The sequence below is a fragment of the Cynoglossus semilaevis genome, chromosome 10 (genome assembly GCF_000523025.1).
Source record: "Cynoglossus semilaevis isolate Cse_v1.0 chromosome 10, Cse_v1.0, whole genome shotgun sequence".
NCBI lineage: Eukaryota > Metazoa > Chordata > Actinopteri > Pleuronectiformes > Cynoglossidae > Cynoglossus > Cynoglossus semilaevis.
Genome location: NC_024316.1, coordinates 11,466,820 through 11,489,996, shown reverse-complemented (window position 1 = coordinate 11,489,996; position 23,177 = coordinate 11,466,820). Strand labels below are relative to the sequence as shown.

The following is a 23,177-nucleotide window of genomic DNA, read 5'->3' as shown; positions in this document are numbered from 1 at the left end:
AGTGTAAAGAATGAAATGAAAGCAGAACCAGATGTTTTATTTACACTATTTATTTGTGGGACAACAATGGTGACATAAAAAAAGGCAATTACAGCAGACACCGAAGGCTTTCAGTGTCTCCACAGCTTCAATAAAATCTTTCATTTCTAAATCACATTTCGTTAAGTGCAGTACAGGCCCAACACACCAGGTGTCTGATGGGTGTTTTTTTTTTTTTATTCAGAGCCTCAGAGGCTGGAGACCAACAGTTAGAGCACTGACTCTATTACACAATTCCCAGGAGTGTCACAGGAGTGTGTCGGCCACATGTCCCCTGCACCTCTGCAGCTTGTTGTCTTTACAAGGTTCTAGATTTGGATCAAATTCTGAAGCTTTTTTTGAAAGCAGAGAGTTTCAAGAAATATGAAAATGTAACATGTCAACATGTGTGTGTTTAGGAGCAAAGATTTACAATTACTCTCTCTCTCTCTCTCTCTCTCTCTCTCTCTCTTTCACACACACACACATACACAGTGCAGACAGCGTGATATTTTTTTGACGTATTCTTTAATGTGCATGTACCGACTGTCGTCAGCCATGAAGCGTGTTCTAAATGTGTCACGGGCAGATGTGCTCCTCCATGTGATCTGAGTCATAAAGTGACAGTAACTAACGTGCACACACCTGTCTACATTTATCTCCCTGTACGAGAACAGGCTCGTGGTGTTTGCTGCAGCAACAGACGCCATTTACGCCACAGCCACACACATCTGTTTGTGAGGCAGAAGTACACACCTACACACACACACAGACACACACTCCTTTCTTTCACCAGATCTGCCCCTCAGTCCAAACCATGTCTGTAGCTAAGAAATGTGAATTTAAAGATGGTATCTGTTCTGGCTGAATGCTGCATGACTCACTAACCTGCAGCCTGAGGAGTGGAGTGAGTGGACTGCTGTGATAATGGCTCTGTGCTCTTTGGATTTTTCCATTCAGTTGGTTGATTAATTGGGTTTGTGCGATGATTGATGCATGAACCAGGTAATAGCTATAGTAACGAGAGAAACGCTGGTCCAGGTCGTTGCTTCCTGAGTCAAACACACGATCGTCTGTCTGTGACTGACTGAATCATCGACCCGCAAAAATGTTAGTTATTCAGAAACCACGCAAACAGGCAAACGGACAAATGGACTTTGAGTTCAACCGATGACAAACACCTGTATGTTTAATGTCATTCTCAACACACTACAGAAGCTTTGACTGATTTCTATCATTCACACATGTGAATGACTCAGTGTCTCCATAATAATCCTTTGATCACATGTGGACTCAAAGCTCTGCTCAGTGGCCACACATTCAGCAGCAGTTTCCACCTGTGTATCGTAACCTGTCTTGTGTCCAAATATTGTTGTTTTTTAAATTGACAGACAATTCTCTAAAATAGTCCATCAGTGGATGCTCCTTTTATACCTTACATCCAAACCTGCTCTGTCAGGTTACTACACAGAAACTCCCCTTTTATAACATTAACTACTTGATTTTTATTTCTCTCTGGGTTCTTTTTGGTCCATGAATGTTTAACTTGGTCTTTAACTGTGAGTAAAGACACCGTTCTTCAAGTAAGGGTTCTAGTATTGAGAGGTCACCTATAAGAGACCAGTGGAGTTACTGGTTTGCTAACTTGTTTGCACTATATCCACTGGCAACACTACATCGCTGACAGATTTACAGTATATAGTGAATAAATATATTTTCCATCCTGGTGAATGGCTGGCTGGCTGACAGACTGGATGTCTGAGTACTTTGATGCCTGGATGGCGATAGACACTGCCTTGGTCAGCTCAGGCTGGGAAGAGGAGAGCAGCCATATTCTGACAAATGGATGCTGGTAGGAAAGTAATCAAAGGGGAAGCAATGAGGTGAGAGAAGGGAGGGAGAGTAGAGAGGAAGAGCGAGGGCTGAACAGAGGAGTTACCCTGCTTAACATGCTGTACCATATGTCTGTTCTTCCTCTCTATACCTTCTTGCACACACACATACACACATACAGTATATATTTTTTAAACCTCCCCCTGAATATTCAGACCGCAGCGTGTCCCAGTCACAGCCATTTATACAGACACGTAAACAGAATGTATTTTTGGACCATTGATTGAGTTAATAGAAAGTAACTTCACCAATGAAACTCTGACAGAACAGGTGAACACTGACCACTGTGTGTGTGTCATTGTCCATATTTTGAAAAAATAACTTTATTCATTTAAGCTGCTGATGTTGCTATCATGTGTATCACAATGTGTATCCATTACTTTCTGGATTTAAACCAAATATATATATATATAAAAAAGAAAAAAAACAATAATATATAAATATGATAATAATCATAAATGTTGTTATTGTTAGTTATATTAACTGATTGGACTTCATACAAATATTTTAATCGTAATTATATTGGACTCCATAGTTCTGTAACCTGCACTGCTTTAAAGTTTTCCCAGGACGCGTCACACTTCAGCGCGGCACATCCCGCTCACCTTCACATCTGATATCACTCAATTATCGTTTCCCTCCGCTGTATTATTTCCTTGTTTCATCTTTTTTGCCATTTCCTGCAGCGACACAGGCAGCTTTTCATGCTGCATGTGTTGTAAAAGGATTAATTTGTGCTGCTCAAAGCCAGTTTGTGCAAGAACAGGACAAAGGGATATAAATAGAGTCAGCCTCATTCAACACTTTCTATTTCCTGACACAGATTAGTGCAAAACATGCAGAAAGTGTCGGCAAAAACAAGTCCTCTGTCGTCACAAAACCCACGGTCTCTGCACCAGTGACGGGCTTTCTGTGTTTTCACCTGTTCACAGAGTCGACACGTGGGAAACGGATAACATGATATGACGAGGACATGCTGAGTCAGCGATACACAGGGACAGAGAGTTGAAAGTGACATACGTTTTGGTCATTTTTAATTTTCAAGATTCCTTTATGAATTGTTATCAAACCTTTATGGCCTTTATGAACTAGATTAGATTATATTAGATTAGGTTTGATTGAATTAAATTAGGTTAGATAAAATTAGATTAGGTTTATTTAGATTAGATTAGATTAGATTAGATTAGATTAGATTAGATTAGATTAGATTAGATTAGATTAGATTAGATTAGATTAGATTAGATTAGATTAGATTAGATTAGATTAGATTAGATTAGATTAGATTAGATTAGATTAGATTAGATTAGATTAGATTAGATTAGATTAGATTAGATTAGATTAGATTGGATTAGGTTTAATTGGATTAGATTAGGTTAGATTAGATTAAATTAGGTTTGATTGGATTAGGTTAGGTTAGGTTAGATCAGATCAGATTAGATTAGATTAGATTAGATTAGATTAGATTAGATTAGATTAGATTAATTGACTTTGACTCATCAGACAGAAAACACACACAAAAAAAGAAAAACAGTCAGAACAACAACAGATCAAACTCATCACGTTGATGACTTTCCATCAGGTTGATCTTCGCACTAATAAGATTTCACCGCTCACACCAGCACAACAACAACCACATGGTGGTGTGAAATCCCTGAACGCCACAGGACAATGCATGTCGGAAACAAAATCCTGAGTTTACACAGGGCCACACAGGCCGGAAGGTCACGAAACTTAGTGAGCACACAGAGGACTGTGTCTCTGCAGTCAATACAAGGAGAACAAAATCAATACGCAGTTATGAGGTTGCTGTCTGACAGTGAGAATACACAGCCTGTCCTTCACAGAGCCTACATGTCCTACTCATCTCTCCCTCCGTCTGCCTGTCATTTACTGTCAAACAGGATGGTCAAACAATATCAGAGACAAGAAGACGCGCTGCCCTCAGATAGACAGGAGGCGCTGCAGAGCTGTAGGCAGAAAGTTCACCTCACTGCAGAAACACACACAGTCAATTTGCACCATTCAAAAACAATCAAATTTGGGCCATAACCTAGAGTCCCAGTTCAGGATGGAGGGTGTTGATGGAGTGACAGCAGCAGTCACTGAAGTGACAGTGAATAACACTGTGATCAGATTATTATCAGTGTAAGCTCCTAAAAAAAGTCTCATGTTTTCACTCTTTAATCCAGTCAGGGTTTTTTCCCACTACTCGTAGACAAACTGGATAAGGCCTGTGCAGGGTTGTTGACCTTTGACCACATGCTGCCATTCTTCTGGGCTCTGTGTAACAGGAATTAGTTGTGTAACGATGGATGTTTTGCAGGACTGTTGGAAAGAAATTAGATATTTTCACACTTCAAAATGTGTTGTTGTGTCAGCTGTGCTGATTCAACGCAGACGAAGAGATTATTACATAACTTTCAAGTCAGAGGCAAAAAACATGACAGAAATCATATATATATATACACACATATATGTGTATATATACAGTATATACATATATACACACATATACATATATATATATATATGTATATATATATAAAGGCGGACTTAATTATATGGATTTAAAAACTTAGTTTTATTTGCTTCCACTTTACAAAACAAAACACCAACCACAAAAGTATGAAAACATGGGAAATGGCTTTTGTGAATTGATAGATGGAAAATGCATAAACAGACTTAAATAGACAAGGTTGTGTGCATGAGTACTACTAGGTTTTAACAAGCACCACGCACACACACACACGGTGCATCAATACCAGTCACATTTACTGCCAGGTGGCGACAACATAATGAGAAAACACATCGTGACCTTCAGTGGAGCAGTTGCGAAAAATGGCAGAGCGCAGCATAATATTCTGTGACAAACAAATGAAAGTCAGAGGAAATGTATCCCCAACTGAATGAAGCAAAGCAAGAGAGTGCAAGGCACCGTTTACCCACGAGCATCGTCACAGTAAAAGAAATCCAAACATTCCCTTCAACAGTACCTGGGTAACCGAGAGAGAAATCCAATATGACACCGTTAGGAACGTTAGTTAAGGGTTTAATGTACCTTCATAACTTGGAAACTGTAATACTTTAGACATATATATCAGATAGTTGTAAAATATTCATTCAAATCTTAAATTCAAGGTGATTTGGAACATTTCAGTTTTACACAGGTCCACTTGTTTCAGGTTTTCAATCTTTCTCTGTTCTGTTTCTATGCTTTCAAATTCCTATTGTATCTAGTATCATGGCGGCCAAAGTGGAAAATCTAAATCTCTGGTTTGGGTTGAGTTTGTATCAGAGCTTGTTGCTTATACTGCTCATCACCCTACAACCACAGAGCTGGGCTAAATCCATTTAAGAAGTACTGTTCATAGTACTCGGTATCGCTAAGAATGCAAAAATAAAAAAAATATTTATATATTTTTAAAAATGATAAGATGGCAGTGCACAATACAGAATATTCAAAAGTCAAAGTGACATTTCATCACTTTGTGCTACTTTTTGTAATCCAGTAGAGGGCGACGGACCGCTCACAGATGAATGAACGCACATAAGAAGTGATTTAAATTGGTTTTAAAATGGTTTAGTTCTGCAGAAAGTAAAATGTTGGTTTTAAAATGGTTTAGTTCTGCAGAATGTTGGGGGATTCAGCATATAGACCAAGCGCTTCCACTGAATCTGAGACTAAAGAAAAATATAAACTGTAACAGGTCGACTGGTGAGAAGTTCTTCTCACTTCCACTAGTTTGTCCCCAAATATTCATTATTGACTTTTTTAAGGTGTCGAAGTCAAAATAAGCACTTTTTCCAGTGTGTGAACATCATTATTCATGGGCTGTAACAGGTCCTGCTAGTCTGTGTGTCTGGCAGCTGTCCAGTTCCTATAGCTGACCGGTCCAACTACTACTGGACACCAGGACGTCCAGCCTGCATTTGTATGTAGAACTCGTGCCGTTACAAATCCTACCTTGTGGGGGCAGCACCTGTTTACAGGTTTGTTCAGGTGTCTGTGTGTTTGTCTCCGTCTCAGTGTCTGGAGACGTCAGTGTCTGACCACACCTGCTGTATTAACGGTCTCCTGTCCTGCTGGTTTCTGGCACAGACAGAGGAGCAGTGTTTGGTGGCTTTGGTTGTTGACCCTGCAGATGTTCACCGCTCCTCCCTGGTCGCAGCTCGCCTCCTCAGCCAATCAATTTGTTCACAGCAGAGCTTTGCCCAAAAAGGAATTACTGCCCAAAGAGAGGGATCGTTCTAGTGTCCCAGTGGCCGATGCCACATTATATTAGCCCACGTAAAATCAATAGTTGTAAATTGTGCTGCGTAAATAGTGAAAAATGGTGGGGAAAAAAATGACATTAAATAGTCATTCTGGACTGAGTCCAAGGAGTGCAGATATAAAATTCCAGAAGTATATTATGTGACACAGAGCTCAGACTGTCACACACACACACACACACACACACACACACAGTACAGGCATGATTTACAGGTAGTGTGTTACTTTGACAATTTATGCTAAAACAAATTACCAACGTAGAAGACGTCGACCTCTCATCTCCAGGAAATTAGATTCACATTAGGAGAAGTGTATGTTTCATTATTTAAGGTCATGTGTGATAAATTAAAGTCTTATTTCGTCGTGATGTTGGACGGATGACTTTTGAACTTGAACCTGCAGGAACACGCGGCACTGGCTGACTTGGTTCCAGGTAAAAGCGCTGCTCTGCACTTTCGTCACTACATGAGGTCAGTGTTGATATTGGTGTCTCCTACAAATCCCTGCTGAGCCCTTGAAGGGGACACGGCGCTCAAAGACTGACGGCCCAGTCAGTGTTGGTCTTTGTAATCTGCACTCCTGATCCTTTCTCTCACGGATCTAAATGCTCTTAAATTGGGATTCTAATGTCTACAAACTCACTTGGACACAGCAGCTGCTTTGTCAGATTTCCTTCTGGCTGAGAGAATTCGCAGGATAATCCACTGCTCACCTGTTTCGTCTCTCCCTGCGATTCCACAGATTTCCTCTCCCCTTGTTCACTGTGGCATATCGCCTCTGTCCAATCTGTTTGTGAGTCTCACTCATAAGCCTCGGCGAGAGCGTGCTGTATTTGCCAAAAACTAATACTGTGGCTGTGATATTGTTCTTATTGCCACCTTATCTCCAGATGCAGCCACCCAAACACATTTAGTATTTGGAGGCTCCTGCAAACACAGCCTCCAGATAACGTGGTGTGTAAATATATAGAGCGCCTGTGTCTGACTCTGACTCTGTCTCGCCCACTCTCTCACATCTATAAGAGTTTGAAAAAAAAAATTCAGAGCTCACACACACACCTCTTAAATTAGTTCCTATGCCTGTGAACAAATACATTCTTCTCACTCATTTGCGATTTTTCTCCTTCCCTTATCTGTGCACTCTCACACATTATCACATACACACACTCTCACTTCTGTGCTGTAATGTAGGCTCCATTTAGACAAACTGCTTCTGCTCCACAACATGTGAGGAGCCAAAGTCACACTAATATTCACAGGCACACATGAGCATACACTCGTATAAATAGATACACACACACACACACACACACGTCAGTGTGTGCACGTCTCTTTGGAAAGTGAAAATTGGTCCCTCGTGTTCAGGATGTGTGTTGAAATGGAAGCTCTCAGAGTTCACACCATCCTTTAGTGAACGTTGACACTCTCTTCACAGAGGGGCCGCGACCTACCACGGAGTTCCATTCCAACGCTTCAGTGTTACCTCATTTTCGCTCATGTGCATACTGTACATCCTCACCTACGCTAACACAGTGGTAGCATCGTAATCTACGACATAAAAAACATCAGAAGAGTCTGACTTATGTGGCAGTCATAATGAAGGGCTAAAGCCCCCCCCCTGAACCCCCCCCCAAAAAAAGTGAATCTAGCACAATCCCTTGTCAAATGTCTGCTCGCCAACTCGTTCCTTTGCGAACTCATTGATGGAACAAAACTTTCTTGATAAATCTAAGGTTGATGCCGACGTAACCATGAAAAGCTACAGGTCGAGGACATAATAAATCAAGGACACCCTGTAGGTATATGTAAACCATAATCATATATATTATTGGACATGAAGGCATACCATCTACACAACACATATATATGTATATATGGCTAATTTTAATGTCTATAATAATAAAATAGAAATTTTACATCAGAGAAGTTGCTCTTGATTCATTTCACACATTATCACTGTTTTTATTAACTTATAGATTTGATGCCTCTGCTTCTTTATACTTCCTAGCTAAGTACTTTTTTTTTACTATCATCTTTCTCTCTGCCGTGCTGCAGTGTGGGCTGCATCTCTTTCTTTCTTCTTCTCCTTCTCTGCCTGGACTCCGTGGACTCTTAACTGACGGCGTCCCGTTTTAATGACCTCCTGTATCCTAGAAGCTAATTAGAGCGTTTGCATTGGTATCAAATCAAACTGTGTAGCTCTAACACAAGAGCTAAGGAGAAGCAAACATGAGGAGCCTGTAAGGATTGATTGAAAAGGTAATTACTCTAATAGTTCCACCAAAGCAGTTAGAGAAAAGGTTCTGAGTGTGTTTCTACCGTATACAGAATGGACCGCTTTTATGGGTCTGCACTTATGTAAAGGTATAAATAACCTGCCGCAGCGTGTGCTCTTTTTTTATTTCTGTCAAGAGATGGCCTTTTCAAAGCAATTTTTGAAAACCAAAAAATAAAGAATCACCAAAATCATAATATCTACTGACCAATGCTATGAAAGAAAGGTTAATCAAAGATCAAACAGAGTTGAATTGGCAAAAACTCACATACCAAACATTGCCGTTCACACAAGGTGTCTTTGAGTTGAATCATTTCAAAGTGGACAAATATTACCACGTGTGCTGCTGTCCTGAAGAAAGGACAGTGGCTACAGACAAAGCTGACTCCTGTTTAAGGCTGGACAGAATTCAGCTGCTTCATCAGTGCAGAACCGGCTTGAAAATATTAAAGTCAAGGTGCAGTCACCTGGATGCTCAGTATCAGCCTTGAAGTAACAAAACCTCACGTTGTTTCAAATGAATGTCAACCACTAACCTTTGCATGAAATCACAGGAGCATGAGGGCGGAGAGTGGCAGCTGAACTGATTCATAATTGCTTGATGAGATTGTTCTTACTCTGAAAATGGTTGTTGACAAATGATGAAACTCAAATTAGTGTCTGTACAAAGTAGCAGTTTGTGGTTGAATTTCTGCCGATGCAGAAGAGGATGTGGTCAGAAATACTTATGACTGGACCACGGACATCAAAGAGAGGCTGTGATCCATCCTTTAGGGATCCATCTGTGATATTCTACAGCAGAGCTAAGAGCACAAACACACAGCTGGGCTCACAAAGGACTGTCACACAGAGAGCGTCGACTCTGCTCTTCTGTTGTTGTCCTAAAGACCGCGCGCTACAATGTAGCAGCAAGAGATGAGTTCTATCTATATGTATATCTACAGTACTAATAAGAAGACCTGGAGTTGATGGTTGAGTTGAATAAGCAGGGCGTATGATCAGTTCCAGCCACAGCTGCTGTCCTTTGAAGTCAAAGCTCGTTGATTTACAGAATGTTGTTCAGTGACATCAGACCTGGTATGAGCCAGCTGTAGGATCCTACAGTGCAGGGGTCGAGGAACATATTTGTCGGAGGGCCACCTTGGGGGCCGGAACTAATACAATAATTTAGAATTTTCTTTGAGGCCACGCACGTGCCACATGACAAAAATGCAGACACGGGTATTCAGCTTTTCATTTTAAGGCCTTCAATGATAACCATGAGCCTTTTTCTCTACAACAACAGTAACAACTTTTCCCTCTTCTGTCTTTTCATTACGTCCTCTGCTCTGGATTACACTGCATGGCACCAATAACTTTATTATTTGGAATTTCTTTGATTTTTTTACTTTAATTATGGGAGGAATATAAGAAATGAACAAAAATATCAAAGCCAGTTCTTGAGACCCCTATTATAAAGGTTAGGGAGTTTTTGGTAGAAATAAATGAAAACATTGGTGTTGAATAGGTTTTGTTTTACCTTGGAAATGCCCCTTTAATATAGAATTAGGCTGATAACAACGAGATGTAGCAAAGGTACACTGCATGGGGTATAGCTAGGGACGTCCGATATTAACTTTTTGGCAATATCCGATATGCTGTAATGTCTAAACACTTGTTTTCCGATTACGATATCAACCGATACCGATACAGGCCTGGTAATATTTATTTATGTTTCTGTACAAACCACTCTATGAATATGAGATTATTTAAATGAGCTGCACTGCTGCCACCTAGTGACTGGTGACTTTCATATGCAGCTGCTTATCTCCAAAACTATTTTTAGTTTGACGAAACCATGTATCATGTTATCGGGTTTTCATTATCGGAGAAAGAAAAAGGTTACGATTCTTACAGATATTAAATAATTATGCTAATATCTGCCAGATAATATCAGTCGGCCGATATTTTCGGCCTTGTTGATATCCTATCTTCAGTGTAAGATCTCAACAAGAAAACACTAAAAAGGATCAACGTTGTGCAGCCTGATTGGCTGATTGGCTGTGTATTTTTGTGTTGAACTGAAACTACAAACAAATCAATGACATTCCAGGATAAATTCCAGGTCAAAGGTTTAAACCTAATTCCTTTATTCTCCTGATGATTGATTTTTGTTGGTATAACAGGGTTTTCCCAGAGACCTGAGACCGGAGGTCACATGTTTATATACTTTTTTGATTTAACACTCCTCCATCATTCTGTCAAACTCCACCAACATCCCTTCAGCCACTGCTCATCCTCCCGTACTGATTCTATTTCCAGCAGCTTCATCCGTCTTCTTGTTTTTCCTATCACCGTCCGATCTCTCGTTCTGTTTCCTCATATTTCCTCTCACTTTAACATATTTATCTTCCTATGCCTACAGAAACACGCCTACGTGTTTATAGTGATATGAAACATCTCATTATAAAGGTCGAGTCAAGTTATCAGCTACCACTTGTATTTTTCACAGAGCGTGTGTGGAGAAGAAGAAAATAAGGGGCGGAGGTTTGATCAAAAGAGCATGTGTGCAGTCACAGATGTACAAGTTCTATAGTTTTATTTAAATCAATGTAAACATGTATGCTTCTCGTTGTTTACACAGTATAGTCATTTGTTTATCTTAGAGCAAAGGTCACCAAAATACCTGAATTTTCCTGCTGTAAGACACACAGTCGGAGATACTTACAGCGAGGAAACCCTGCAAGCGGCAGTGAAAACATTCCAATTAACAAAAGCTGTGTGTACGTGTGTGAGATTATTACTCTGTGCAGCAGAAATTATAGTAATCAAACAAACACATTAGAAAAACAGGAAAATCATAGCAGTGAGCTGCAAATTGAAATTTTGACTTAGTCACAGCTGCAATTTCTTCACGACAAACATTATTTACTCCTGCTGCTGAACAGCACCGGGCCGCTCTAATGAATTACTGATCCTATTCACAGAGAAGTGACACCATGTATTGTGTTTTTTTATAATCCTTTTGGTGTCAGTGGTGCAGAGAAGTGCAGATTCTTCCACGCTGGAGAAACACCCAATCATGCCACGTCTTTTGTACCAAAAAGAAAATGTTGTTGATTTATGATCGACTTCAACAGTGAGGAGCAGAGAATGGGATTTAGAATGGTGGTAACACATCAGACACTCGGACACGCACACTGAAAAAATGAAATGGGTGGAAAGCAGAGAGGAAGAGGAGAAAACAGACGCAGAGGAACACGGTCTTTTCTTTTTTATGCGATGAAGAAATAGAAGGAAAACATGTGAGTGTGCAGAGGAGATGAGAAGAACGATATCAGAGCAGGCAGTCAGTCAGGCAGAGAGCATTGCAGAGGGGAGAGGGAGTGAGTGAGAGTAAAAGAGGAGGGGAGGAGGGCGACTACGCTCTGCACGTGATTCAGTCTGTTCACATGGCCGTGTATTACGCCTTTATAAATGCTTAAAGCCAGGGGCTGCAGGCTGCGTATGCCGTCCTCAGCGTTTATCCTAAATGGTTGAGCCGTGCTTATGAGAGCGGGGCTAGATCTAAACCTCCAAGACGCAAAAGTCGTTTTTGGAGAACGAGACAAAGAACAGCTGCAAGGAAATATTGCATCACTGTGCAGGATCAGCTGTGTTGCAGGTCATGAGAAGCAAGATGAGGCTGGGATTTGCTTTTCTGACTCCCTGTGTTACATAACACTGGATGGGACTGTGCTGATCCAGTCACAGACGTCTGTGTCAATCAAAGCCAGAATGTGTCCTAAATACAGTAGGAAGAGAGACAGAGGTGTGTGTGTGTGTGTGTGTTGTTTGACTGTATCCCCACTGTACACATGCTGCTGAGTGTTTCATCAGGTCATATTATAATAAGTAAGGGAACATGTCACATGTCACACTGATTTATTAGAGTTATTTTAAAATGTAGTCGACATCAAGCTTGAGTGCATAATGTTTTTTTAAGGTTTAATCATGGGATTCATGAGAATGTGGACTTACTCTATTTACAGTCTTAGAACCAGTGAAAATTACAAAAATGCTAACTAACTAACTAACTAATAGCAAACTGAAAAACGCAGTTGTAGTTTTTTTCATTTTTCACACCATCGAGGTGAGTCCTTCCACTGACATAAAGAGATGTAAAGGGAATCAAAAAACCTGAACTCTATATCATTTAGAGCTGCATCCTATAATAGTTGCTTTGGGCCATGGCAGCAGTAGCATCAATAATCTCATGGTCCAGAAGGTTCTCAGGTCTCTGTCACAGGTTATTGTTGTTCTTAAAGATATGAAGAAAAAAATATTGATTGAAAACGTGGATGTTTGGTGTCATATTACGGTTCTGTATGAGTATTAGGTTCAGTAAGGTACTCAGTGGTACTCAGTGGTATTCAATGATGTACTTAATGGTACTGTGCTGTATATGGTAGCGGGTACGTGCACCAACAACAGCTTCTACGTCATTAGTGGGAAAGGTTGGCGTTGCTGTAGTACCAGTACTACACACATCATCACCATCATCAAACACACGCCTACACGGCCAGGCAAGCCCCCTGAACGTACCCGCACCCGCACCTGAGTGCACCAACACACACACACACACACACACACACACACACCCTCCCCTCGCCCATGCGGAAATAATCGAGCGTAAATGGAGGAGATTCGAACATCGACATGCGTAAAATATCAAACATGAAGCACATAGGAATAAAATACACCGTCCCGTGGTGCAGAGGACGGACTCGGTCACCGCACATTTCACGTAAAAAATCGAGAAAAACCGGAGCTGTCAAAAATGAGTGCCGAGCGTTACGAGCAGAGCGGAGAGGAAATACTATGGCAGCACATGACAGGGGAGAGAAACCACATCTGTACAAGCAGAGGGGCAGCGGGGTAGTAACCTCAGACTGCAATGTCACAGCTGTCCTATGAAACCCAGGCACCTTTCAGAATGAACCCGACCGTTTCAGCACCTCGGACAGCTCCGGACAGCATCAAATGCTCCAGCATCAAAACCACACGTGAAAAACCGTGATAATAACATCACAATAAAACCTGAGCTTCTCTACATCCGCTCTGCTGCTTCTCCATCAACAGTTTCCGTGTCAGGATCAATATTGGAGTATTTCAGCCCCACCGCTTCACCAGGAACACCGCCTGCACCGCTTCTCCTACCTTGCCATCCCCATCCCCGGGCCTCCGACTCCCATCCCTCCTCCGGCGGCAGCTCCGTTGGCCGGCTTTATGTGCTGGTTCATCCCCGGTCCAGTCGTAGGTCCTGCCGACATCGTCGACCCCATCGTCCCGGCGGCTCCAGGCTCACCGGGCTGCCCGCCGCCCTCCATGCTCGCTTCGTTCCCCATCTCGGTCTCGGCTCGGGAGACAGGAGGGAGACGGAGAAAGCTACAACGTCAATCGGCGGTGTTTGCTTTTATGTCGCGATGTAGTAATTTTCAATGTAATTTAAAATCATGAATGGGATAAAAGGGAAGAGAAAATTGGGAGAGCGAACTCAGCGTTGCTCCTCCATCACCGCCATCATCATCATCATCATCATCATCCTCGTCAGCCTCAGCACCAGTTGGAGCTGCCTCCTCCTGACGTGTTGACGGGAGCGCGCTGCACGGCCACGGCAAAACTGAGGGGAAATGAAAGAGCAAGAGGCGAAAGCAAGCGATATTAGATTAGATTAGATCAAAGTTAATGGGCCCTGTGGGTGGATTAAGGCGCAGCAGCGAGATTTGGATACGAGGAGTGTGGAGATGAATGAGAAAGACTTCTGTTCTGTTCTGCATTAGAAAGGTGGCGTGTAAACAGTCTCAGCCTCCTCTGAGATCTGAGCTAAATAAATATTGAACTGCAGCTTGAACATCAGTCAAATATTTGTAGATTAGACTTGGTAATTAACACACACCATTTATTTGTTTTAAATACAATCTAATAAATAAATATATTTTTATGACATTTAACTGACTTTAAAGAGACGTTTTCAAATGTCTTATCATTAAAACTAGTCTGTTGGATTCAGTATTTTGGTGCTGGTAGGTTTGGTTTAACACCGGGTTATACATTGATTATTGTAACTTCTAATCTAAACAAACAGCTCTTAAGGAAGAGACACAAAAATACACACAGGCAAACAACAGTCAGCACAGAATGTGACAGCGTATGAACCGGGGGGAGAGGGTGAGAGTACAGTCTACGGGTACGCGCTCACGTGATTCTCATATCGCTTGAAGAAGGCGTGCACGCGCAGAGGCTTCAGGAACGACTGCGCTGTGGAATCACGTGTCCACGGCTGCTCCACGGTGTTACACATCATGTGAGAACCGTGGTTGATTCAGAATTTGGGTTGATAGTAACAGGACATAGAAAACACAGCATGTGAAGGAAGGACGCTACAGATTTAAGAGCAGCTGAAAAAAACCCAATGAAATTCAACAGCAGTCTTTACGGCAAAACTGGTGCCAATTTTCACCAAATGTTTTTCAGGACCAAACAGAATAGGATGTGATTTTACTGTGAAATGACGTCTTTTCGGCTGATCTTTTTGCTGCGAACATATGGTCTACATTTTAAAACAAAAAAAACACTCACTATTTTTTAAATATTCGCAAAATATGTGCCACTTTCTTTCATTGGGGTATTCCTGTTTATCTTTTTTTTTTTGCACAAACTGGATTGTCTTGTATTACTGTTGTATTTATGTTATTTTATACACGAATATTCAAGATACACGAATGAAAAGTATAATGTTGATTTTGTCTCAAGTAAAAAAGGAAAGAAAAATCCTTATTGATCATGATATTAAATGACTATTCTGTAATATTGCAGGATGTGATTAGTTTGGGCGATCACCTTGTGTTAATTAACTTTAAGATCTGTTTTGAGTGTCGATGTTCAGTTGATTTGTACGTGCATCTGAGACCAGCTGTCAAAAAAAGTTGTACGACACCAGCAAAGTGGCAAAAACGACGATTGACGACTCATATTTGAAAGAAATGTAAGTTTGAAGGGCGCCAAGTGAGCAAAATATATTGAATCTACACTACTCCACAATAACATCAAAGATAAAGCACCTCGGAGCCCCGGCCCACGGCTTCAGCCGCTGGGAAAAAGTCTGTTCTTTTGTTCTGATGCCAAGTGTTTCCCTCTGCAGCCAGACTTTATAGAGATGAATAAACCCAAACAGTCAGTGAATATTAGCCCTGTATGTTCTGTAGACTCTAGACTGGGCTACGTCTCAGTCAGCTCAGAGAAATGAGACAAACCAGTCTATGAACTGTCGAATTAGAAAAACTAGAGAAATGTCTGTTTTTCAATATATCCTCCCTTTCAGAGAGAATTTAGGAGGCATTCTGTAAATACAACGAAACTAAGACAGAATGTAATGTAATGTACTAAAGATTTGCAAGTAGTATTTTGTTGAAGTTGATGTCTCATTCTTCTCTTTGTGATCAGCCAGCACAATGTCAATTTTTTTTTTTTCTTTGTGATCAGCCAGCACAATGTCAAATTTTTTTAATTTGAATTTCAATGAAATTATCTAAAAAGCAATGGTCATGATTATGATGTCCTGCAGGGTGACTGGGCAGGTGTTTGTGACTGTCATCACTGGAGGTAGCATTCCAGTTTGCATCAGGTCACGAAAAATCTAAACGATTTACAATTAAATATGTTTTAGTTTTATTTTTGTGTTTGGTCTGACAATAATGTGTCCGAAACATTATACCATGATTTGGTTTTGAAGATCCTTTGAGTCCATGCTGACCAAAGAGTGGATAAAAACACACAGAGACCGAGAGCCAGACCATAAACTACCCACCAACATCTGCCTCCCCTGCAGTCCCAGACTAATGGCAGGATTCCCACTCATCTCTTTCCAATCTGCTATGGTGAAGTGGCTGATAAATCGAGGAATCCTGCAGGTCCTGTTTGCTCAGGAAACCTGCAACAGCTCAATCGATCGTTCTGACAGACTGACTCATTGACGCTGCTGAGGGGGGCTGAATACTTAAGGAGATTAAAATGAGCCGAGTGCCAGCACTCCACTTCGTTCCAAGCAACAGGAAAGGGCAGGGAAACCCTATTGGTCAACCGTGGTTGGCCAATTGAATGACTGATGGGTGGGGTAGACCCCGGTCAGCACTTTTACTGCCTGAGTTCTTGTAGTAAGAGAACAAGTTCACCCTGTCTTTCTGTGGTGTTTTCACTTCTTCTAATCACCAGTTCATGTTTCACATGATTAATTTTTCATGGCCAACAATAAGGCCAGGAGGCTGATGCAGTTTGAAGTGGAGGACGATGTTGCTCTGTCTCTTTGGTGCAGTAATGTTGAAAAGTTCAACAGTTTCCCTCGGGGATCAACAAAGTCATCCTGATTCTGACTCTGAAAAACCTGCTGCTCCGTTTCTGAGGTTAAGTCAGCACTAATAAAAACTTTGTACTCTTTTTTACACACTTTATAATCCTTTTGAGCCCAAACTTACACTCCATATTTGCTCATTTACTTTTACTGGTTTTGTTCCATGTCTGTGCTAAGTTGGTGACACAAAGAACTTTCTTGGTGGTAACGTCTCCTCATGGTTCAAACTAATGAGTTTAAAATCGTGAATTTCCACCACCAACACTTTTAAGCTGTTTCATCATGTAGATATTTCTGAAGTAACAGTTTTTTTCACTAGTAGGATGAGAGGAATGTGAATTATTTGTGGAGTCCAGGAAGCACATGGCCTGATTTAACCTTGTTCCAATTTTATCTTCAGCTCGTGTTCAGCCTTTTGCCTTTAAGGCACATAAGCAAGTCGGCTGAGATGAGCAAAATAAGAACAGACGTGAATGATTAAACCATCGTAGCGCTTCTGCAGCTTGGACTGAAGCTTGATTTGACTGAGTCAACGTTTTCAGGATCATCATCATCCTGATTATTTGTCTGCTTACAGCCTGCATTATAACGCTAGTAGTTAAAAAACACAGTACAAACGGCCTTAAAAATAAATAAAAAAAATATATATAAAAAGGGTTTTTGGCAATATTAAACCTAAAACAAATGAATTACTACACAGTGACCTTCATACTCCACATCACTGCACAAACACCAACAACAAGGTGCACTCGTCGAACTATATTCTTGCACTAGGGTATTATTTTGTGAATCATTGAGGTCTGCCAGATGGTGGGAGCTCATTTTCACAGTGGATGCCGAGATGTGGGACGGATCATCGACTGTTCTCTGAGCTCCCCTCAGTACAGAACTGTCAGAATTAGAGCGGCTTTCTTTTCATGGTTGTCTTAGCAGTAAGGTGGCCAGACATGGTGTAGTGGTAATGTGAAAACAACATCCCAGGTATAAACTGCTCTCAGATACTGAGAGAAAAAAAAAAGGTTGTACAGAGTACAATGCATTTTCAACATTTAGAATTTAAATCCAAGTCCTTCTTACGGAACATTTCAGCTTGTGTTTTTTACTTTTCTTAATGTACTTGGACCTGTTGACTCTGGTGAGTCAACGATAACAACATCTCCGGTTATTATTTCTAATACTGCTCCATCTCTGAATGCATTTCTCCACCAACCTTATTTATTGCAAGGGAACAGATGTGATGCTTGGTGAATGCTGAGAGCTGTCTTCTTCAGCTGTGGTGAATCATATAACACCTTGGGAAGGGCGAGGAGCAACCATTCATATTTATCTTTCTCCTTTTCATTAATTTTCTACTTCTCAGTTGTTGTTTTTTATGCCGTGGAAGCCATGACACCAACAATTGAGCCAGCTAATCTGAATGAAACCCGAGCGCGGAATAAATGAAATAAGTGCGATCACGTTTGAGATCCTGATTACATTTGTAGCCTTGTGCTCAAAAGGCTGAGTGCAACAGACGAGGCCACGCGCCGTCATCGAGTCTGCTTCATTTTGATCAAACTATTTAGGCGTCATTTAAGTGTCACGCTGCCTTTTTCAGCCTCTGAGTGATGCAGAGTTAATTAGTGTAATGTGCATAACGGGAAAGATTTGGTCTTTGTCAGCGTTCTGTTTGGTCCAGATCCCAGTGTATCCTGCTCCAGAATGTAGGCTGCAGTGATGGCAGAGAGGAAAATGTTTGGATCTTCATAATGGGATTCTATTTATTACAAGCTGATGACTTGAGTTAATTGAAAGTGTGACTCTGCACATTGTGCGACAGCACTCAACAGCAGATTCTTCAGAAATTTATGTCTGTCTTCACAGAGTGAATAAGAGAACGAAACAGGTTTGAATCTCTGCGGTAATCTAGGTTATAGCAAATGGCACTGACTGCGCTGTATGTGTGGAGACGTCTCTGTGCATTTATTCCCCATTATGTTGATGATAATAGTGCAGATTTTCACCTACTTTCAACAGCTTCCCAACAAACCCCAGGATTTAGGAGATTTAACATAAACACAGTCTGTGTGCCAGGGGTCTGCTCCTTCTAACATCACTGATGTCTTAGTTTCACAGTTTCCCAGTGGAAGCAATAAAACAGTCACGATGGCAGATGGAGGCAAAAAGTGGGAAATAAGAATACTCTTGCTGATTCATTCATGTTCTTTACCACCGCAGGGATGGGAAAAGAACAAGTCTGTGCCAGTGTAGTGAGACACACATGGCCAATATACAGCACAGTCTGCATCAACATTACTGTTATTATTTACAGTTAGTAACTGAGAGGTTTTGTCTGTGCTGCAGCAGGGCAACGTTATCATTCAGCACAAATGACAGAAGTTGACACTTTGTAGACACAGAGTGAATGTGTAATTCAGGGCCTGTTGTGCAGATCAGGGTCCAAAACTGCTGAATTCAACTGTTTTGAAAAAGTGTTAATGAACAGAATAGAAGCGACCTAGGGCTAAAGCTACACTCAGCTACAGCTTCCTCATTTTTCTTTTTCTTTTTTGTCTGTGAAGTACGTTTAAAGCACAAAATGACATTGCAGTTTTAATTTTTTTAAGCACAAATTCTCCTGCAAGATTTTTACATTGTCAGGTGTATGTTGGTGGAATGTGTGTGTAGTAGGTAAGAATGTCTGCCAAGCTGTTTCTGTTTTTGAGCTCCTCTTCTTTTTTATGGCAGCTTAAATCAGCGAGAGAGTTCACTGAACAGATGGCTCACAATGTAGGAACGAAGCATTCGAATGAACTGGAACTGAAATAGAAGCGACGCGAAGGGAAAAGACACAAACTGTGGGGAAAAACTGCATGTGCTGTAAACGCATCATTGACTAGAAAGTGTAGCATTTTACAGTGGGATCTCTGGGAGCTCACCGTCAACGGCATAATGCTATCAGCCTCCTGCAGGTTGAACGTGCCGCTCCGGCGTCCTTTAAGAATACTGTACGGACCTACGCTGAAGTCAAGGTCATCAAAATAAAAGTAGAAAAAATGAGTGTGAATATTAAAGGTTAAAGGTTAGATAGCAGTTTGAAGAGAAACAACACTGTTCTCACTGTTCTATTATTTGTTTCATTTTTCATCTTTTTGATTTGACATACGGCCACGCGACAAGACTCTGCCTTTACATAAAACAGCATATGGCAGAGCTGATAAGCAGGAGGCAAAGATGACACGTGGTTTCGTTCAAAACACCAACACACACACCCACACACACACACACACAAAGACAAGCAAAGCCTTAAAAAGGATGAGTTAGTCTTTAAAATAATATGCAATTATGCAATAAATTAGGCTTAAAAATAAGGTACATCAATCACTACGTGGCCGGCACCATCATTTGACAGTAATGAATCACTTTTTGGCTGATCTCTTCAACTCGGGGTCACTGCAGCAGATAATTCCTGCATATGATTTGGCACTGGTCTTTACATAAGGTGCCCTTCCCAGGCTGGGACGCAGGCTGTGATCCTTGGCGGCCCCTAGTGTACAGCTCTAAGGTGAAACAAATGATAAATGTTTCCCTGGGAAACATTAGCAAACTGCTACATATCTGTACATTCCAGTTGGAGTCATTTAACATCTGCCTTCATCATATGCTGCTCAGCCTCTGTTTTCAACTGATCCATCATCACCACCACCAGTGCGTACTTCCTGCACAGACCAGATGTTTCTGATTCTAAAAAAAGTCCAAAAAATAACCACTCTCTATTTTTAGACAATCTGTGCTAAATAACTGATTTATGTTTTAAGTCTAAATGTGATTCAAAAGGAAAACAAAGAGCATGCATTGCTCAGCACTTACACTTAGTTTGCAGTATCTGTAATAAATATATACATTAACACCTATAATTGCAACATTATTTGTTTTACACAAATCAGTGCGCTTCCTGATTGGTGCCTTCATTGGTCCTGTATTCTTCAGTGTTACAATGACGTTCAACGATCCTGTTTATAGTTAGGGATTAAAACCAACTTGAGTGATGCCGAGGCATGTACATGGTGAGTGTCTCCATCTAGTGGCCATTTGGAGTTCACACGTATGGGAATGGCGTCAAACTGAGACTGACTTGTCTTTTCTCTCTTGACTGCTCACATCTGTTGAAGTTGTTTGAAAGACTTTTAGTTTTAGAAACGACCGCCAGTCTGTCATCTTATATTAATTACACGTTATTACTAATTCTGCGCCATTTGTAAAGGAAACAATCCTAATGTCAAGGCCATGTTTCTGTAGTTTAGCAAGGACTATGTCAAATTAAATTAAATTTAAGCAAATAAAAGTAGATATAAATCTGCTAATCTTTCATTTAAATCTACAGGCCCTAATTTCTTACATCACACATAACCTATATAAGAAAAAGCTCATATCTTACTCTGAATCACTAAACACAAAATGATCCTGTGTGTTTTATATCTAATATTTCGTACGTGATGTTAGTCCATTCATGTGATATAAACTTCAATAAATGACCCTTTCTTTCCTTTTTCCTGACAGTGTCCTAATCTCCTCAGGACTGATTAGATAATTAGGGAAATCACTGTTTTATTAAGTGCTTCATTAAGTTGACGCGTCATTATTCATCACCACCGTTGGTCTAGTTCATAAGGTTTTCAAGAATGAATACAAATATAGACCATCTGCCTGTAATGGCTTTGCTCTTGGCTCAGATGTGTGATGATATTCATCATTATGAGTCTTAACTGAACAAACTGATGAATCATCAGTCAGTGCTGAGGCTGAGCCTCTTCTGCTCACCAGTGTCAAGTGGAGGAAGAGACATGGGTTTATTTAATCTGCTGTCTGCTCTTGACCTCTCTTTAACAATAAATAATCTTCATGTGCTGTACTGCATGTCAACTTGCTTTTTCATTCACATTCTAATACTGGGCCATGGACCTTTGAAATATTTAAAATATTTTGATGTTGTGTCTGAATAGTGTTTTATCTGTTTGTATTTTATTGGACAATGTGAATCATCTGACATTGTGAAAAAATATATTTAAATTAGCTTTTTCATTCACATTCTAATACTGGGAATGTGAGTTTGTGTGTTTTAAAATTAAAATGTAAGACAGTACATGTAACTATAGGGGCTGGAAAAACTTTAACTTGGTAAATTGTGATAAATGAAAGTAGGTCAACAGGTTGGCCAGTAGGTGGCGGTATAATGTGGGAGAAAGAAACTGCAGCCAATAACCGGTCAGTCCAGGGCATCAGATGTCACAGACATAAAACACAAATCATTAACACAGGGTTTCCCAGGGCAACAGGTGTACGGATTGATTGACGGATTTCTGGGTAATAATGTGTTTGCAGCATAGTAATTTACAGTAAACTCCCTCAGGACATGCTCTCAGATGTCGTTAGATTTCTCTATATATGGTTTTTTCGGGCGAAATTGCCTGACACAGATATTAATAATTAAATATTTCACTGTGTATTTTAATGAGCCCGAGGTTCTGACCACAGCAGCTTGACAGTCAGATGGATCTTAACTAATGTATTTATTTATTTTAGAAACTTGTAGTAATTCTAGTAGATATAGTAGTTTTCGGTGGATAGAGTCACAGGGGAGCAGGGGAAACAATAACATTTAGCTACCTATAGGTTAATAACTATATTAGCCTATGACGCTATATGTGTATTTTTGTCAACTTCATCAATGTACTTTTGGTTACCTTCATGTTATTTTAAGCTGTGTTTTTATGCCGAGCTTTTTGATTAGCTCGCTTCTCTAGCTAAATACTTGTAGTAAGTTTTGCAGTAAAACAACAAACACTCTAATAATAATAATAATGACATATTTCTCTAAGTTATGTAGCTATTTCAACTTTTTAAAGAAAGGCATGGCTGCTGATACCACAACAGTTGTTAATGTTCAGGTACTTCCGGAACTTTCGTAATGGCTTTTTTTTGTTTGTTTTTTTGTTCTGGTTAATGCGTGTAAGGACCAACTGGATGGACGCTGCTGCGGCTCCTGCTCCTCCTCCTCCTGCTCTTTGAGCTAAAACTGATGAATGAGTGTGGTCTTTCTGAGCTGCCCCGCACCACAGTATCACCGGGCAGATAAAAGAATCACTACTTGGAAGGACTTTGCTGCAAGACCGGGCACAGAAGGTGAGAGATGTGACCGATTGTTGTATCTGCGCGTCAGAAACACATTTATTTGAATGAAAACCCCTTTCAGACTGTTTGGATCGGTTTGCATGTGCGTGCGGGAGCGACAATTAGGCTCCAGACAATAGAACCATGCTGCTGCTGCTGCTGCTGCCGCCGCCCCCGCTGCACCCCCCCGTCCCCCCGTCC

General features: G+C 40.8%; 2 protein-coding genes across 3 annotated transcripts in view; one reads left to right on the top strand and one right to left on the bottom strand.

Annotated features, from left to right (window-relative positions):
* The window catches only part of bsna (bassoon presynaptic cytomatrix protein a), an 82,617-nt gene extending 67,481 nt beyond the window's left edge, over window positions 1-15,136 (bottom strand). For both annotated transcript variants that reach the window (XM_025059231.1, XM_025059232.1), the window contains exon 1: window positions 13,637-15,136. In XM_025059231.1, coding sequence (XP_024914999.1) covers window positions 13,637-13,824 — 188 coding nt within the window. In that variant the 5' untranslated portion in view covers window positions 13,825-15,136. The remainder of the gene's footprint in view (window positions 1-13,636) is intronic.
* Window positions 15,137-22,680: 7,544 nt separating this feature from the next.
* The window catches only part of LOC103385032 (helicase ARIP4-like), a 45,359-nt gene continuing 44,862 nt past the window's right edge, over window positions 22,681-23,177 (top strand). The window contains exon 1 of the mRNA XM_025059124.1: window positions 22,681-22,988. The gene's annotated coding sequence lies outside the window, so the exon portion shown is untranslated. The remainder of the gene's footprint in view (window positions 22,989-23,177) is intronic.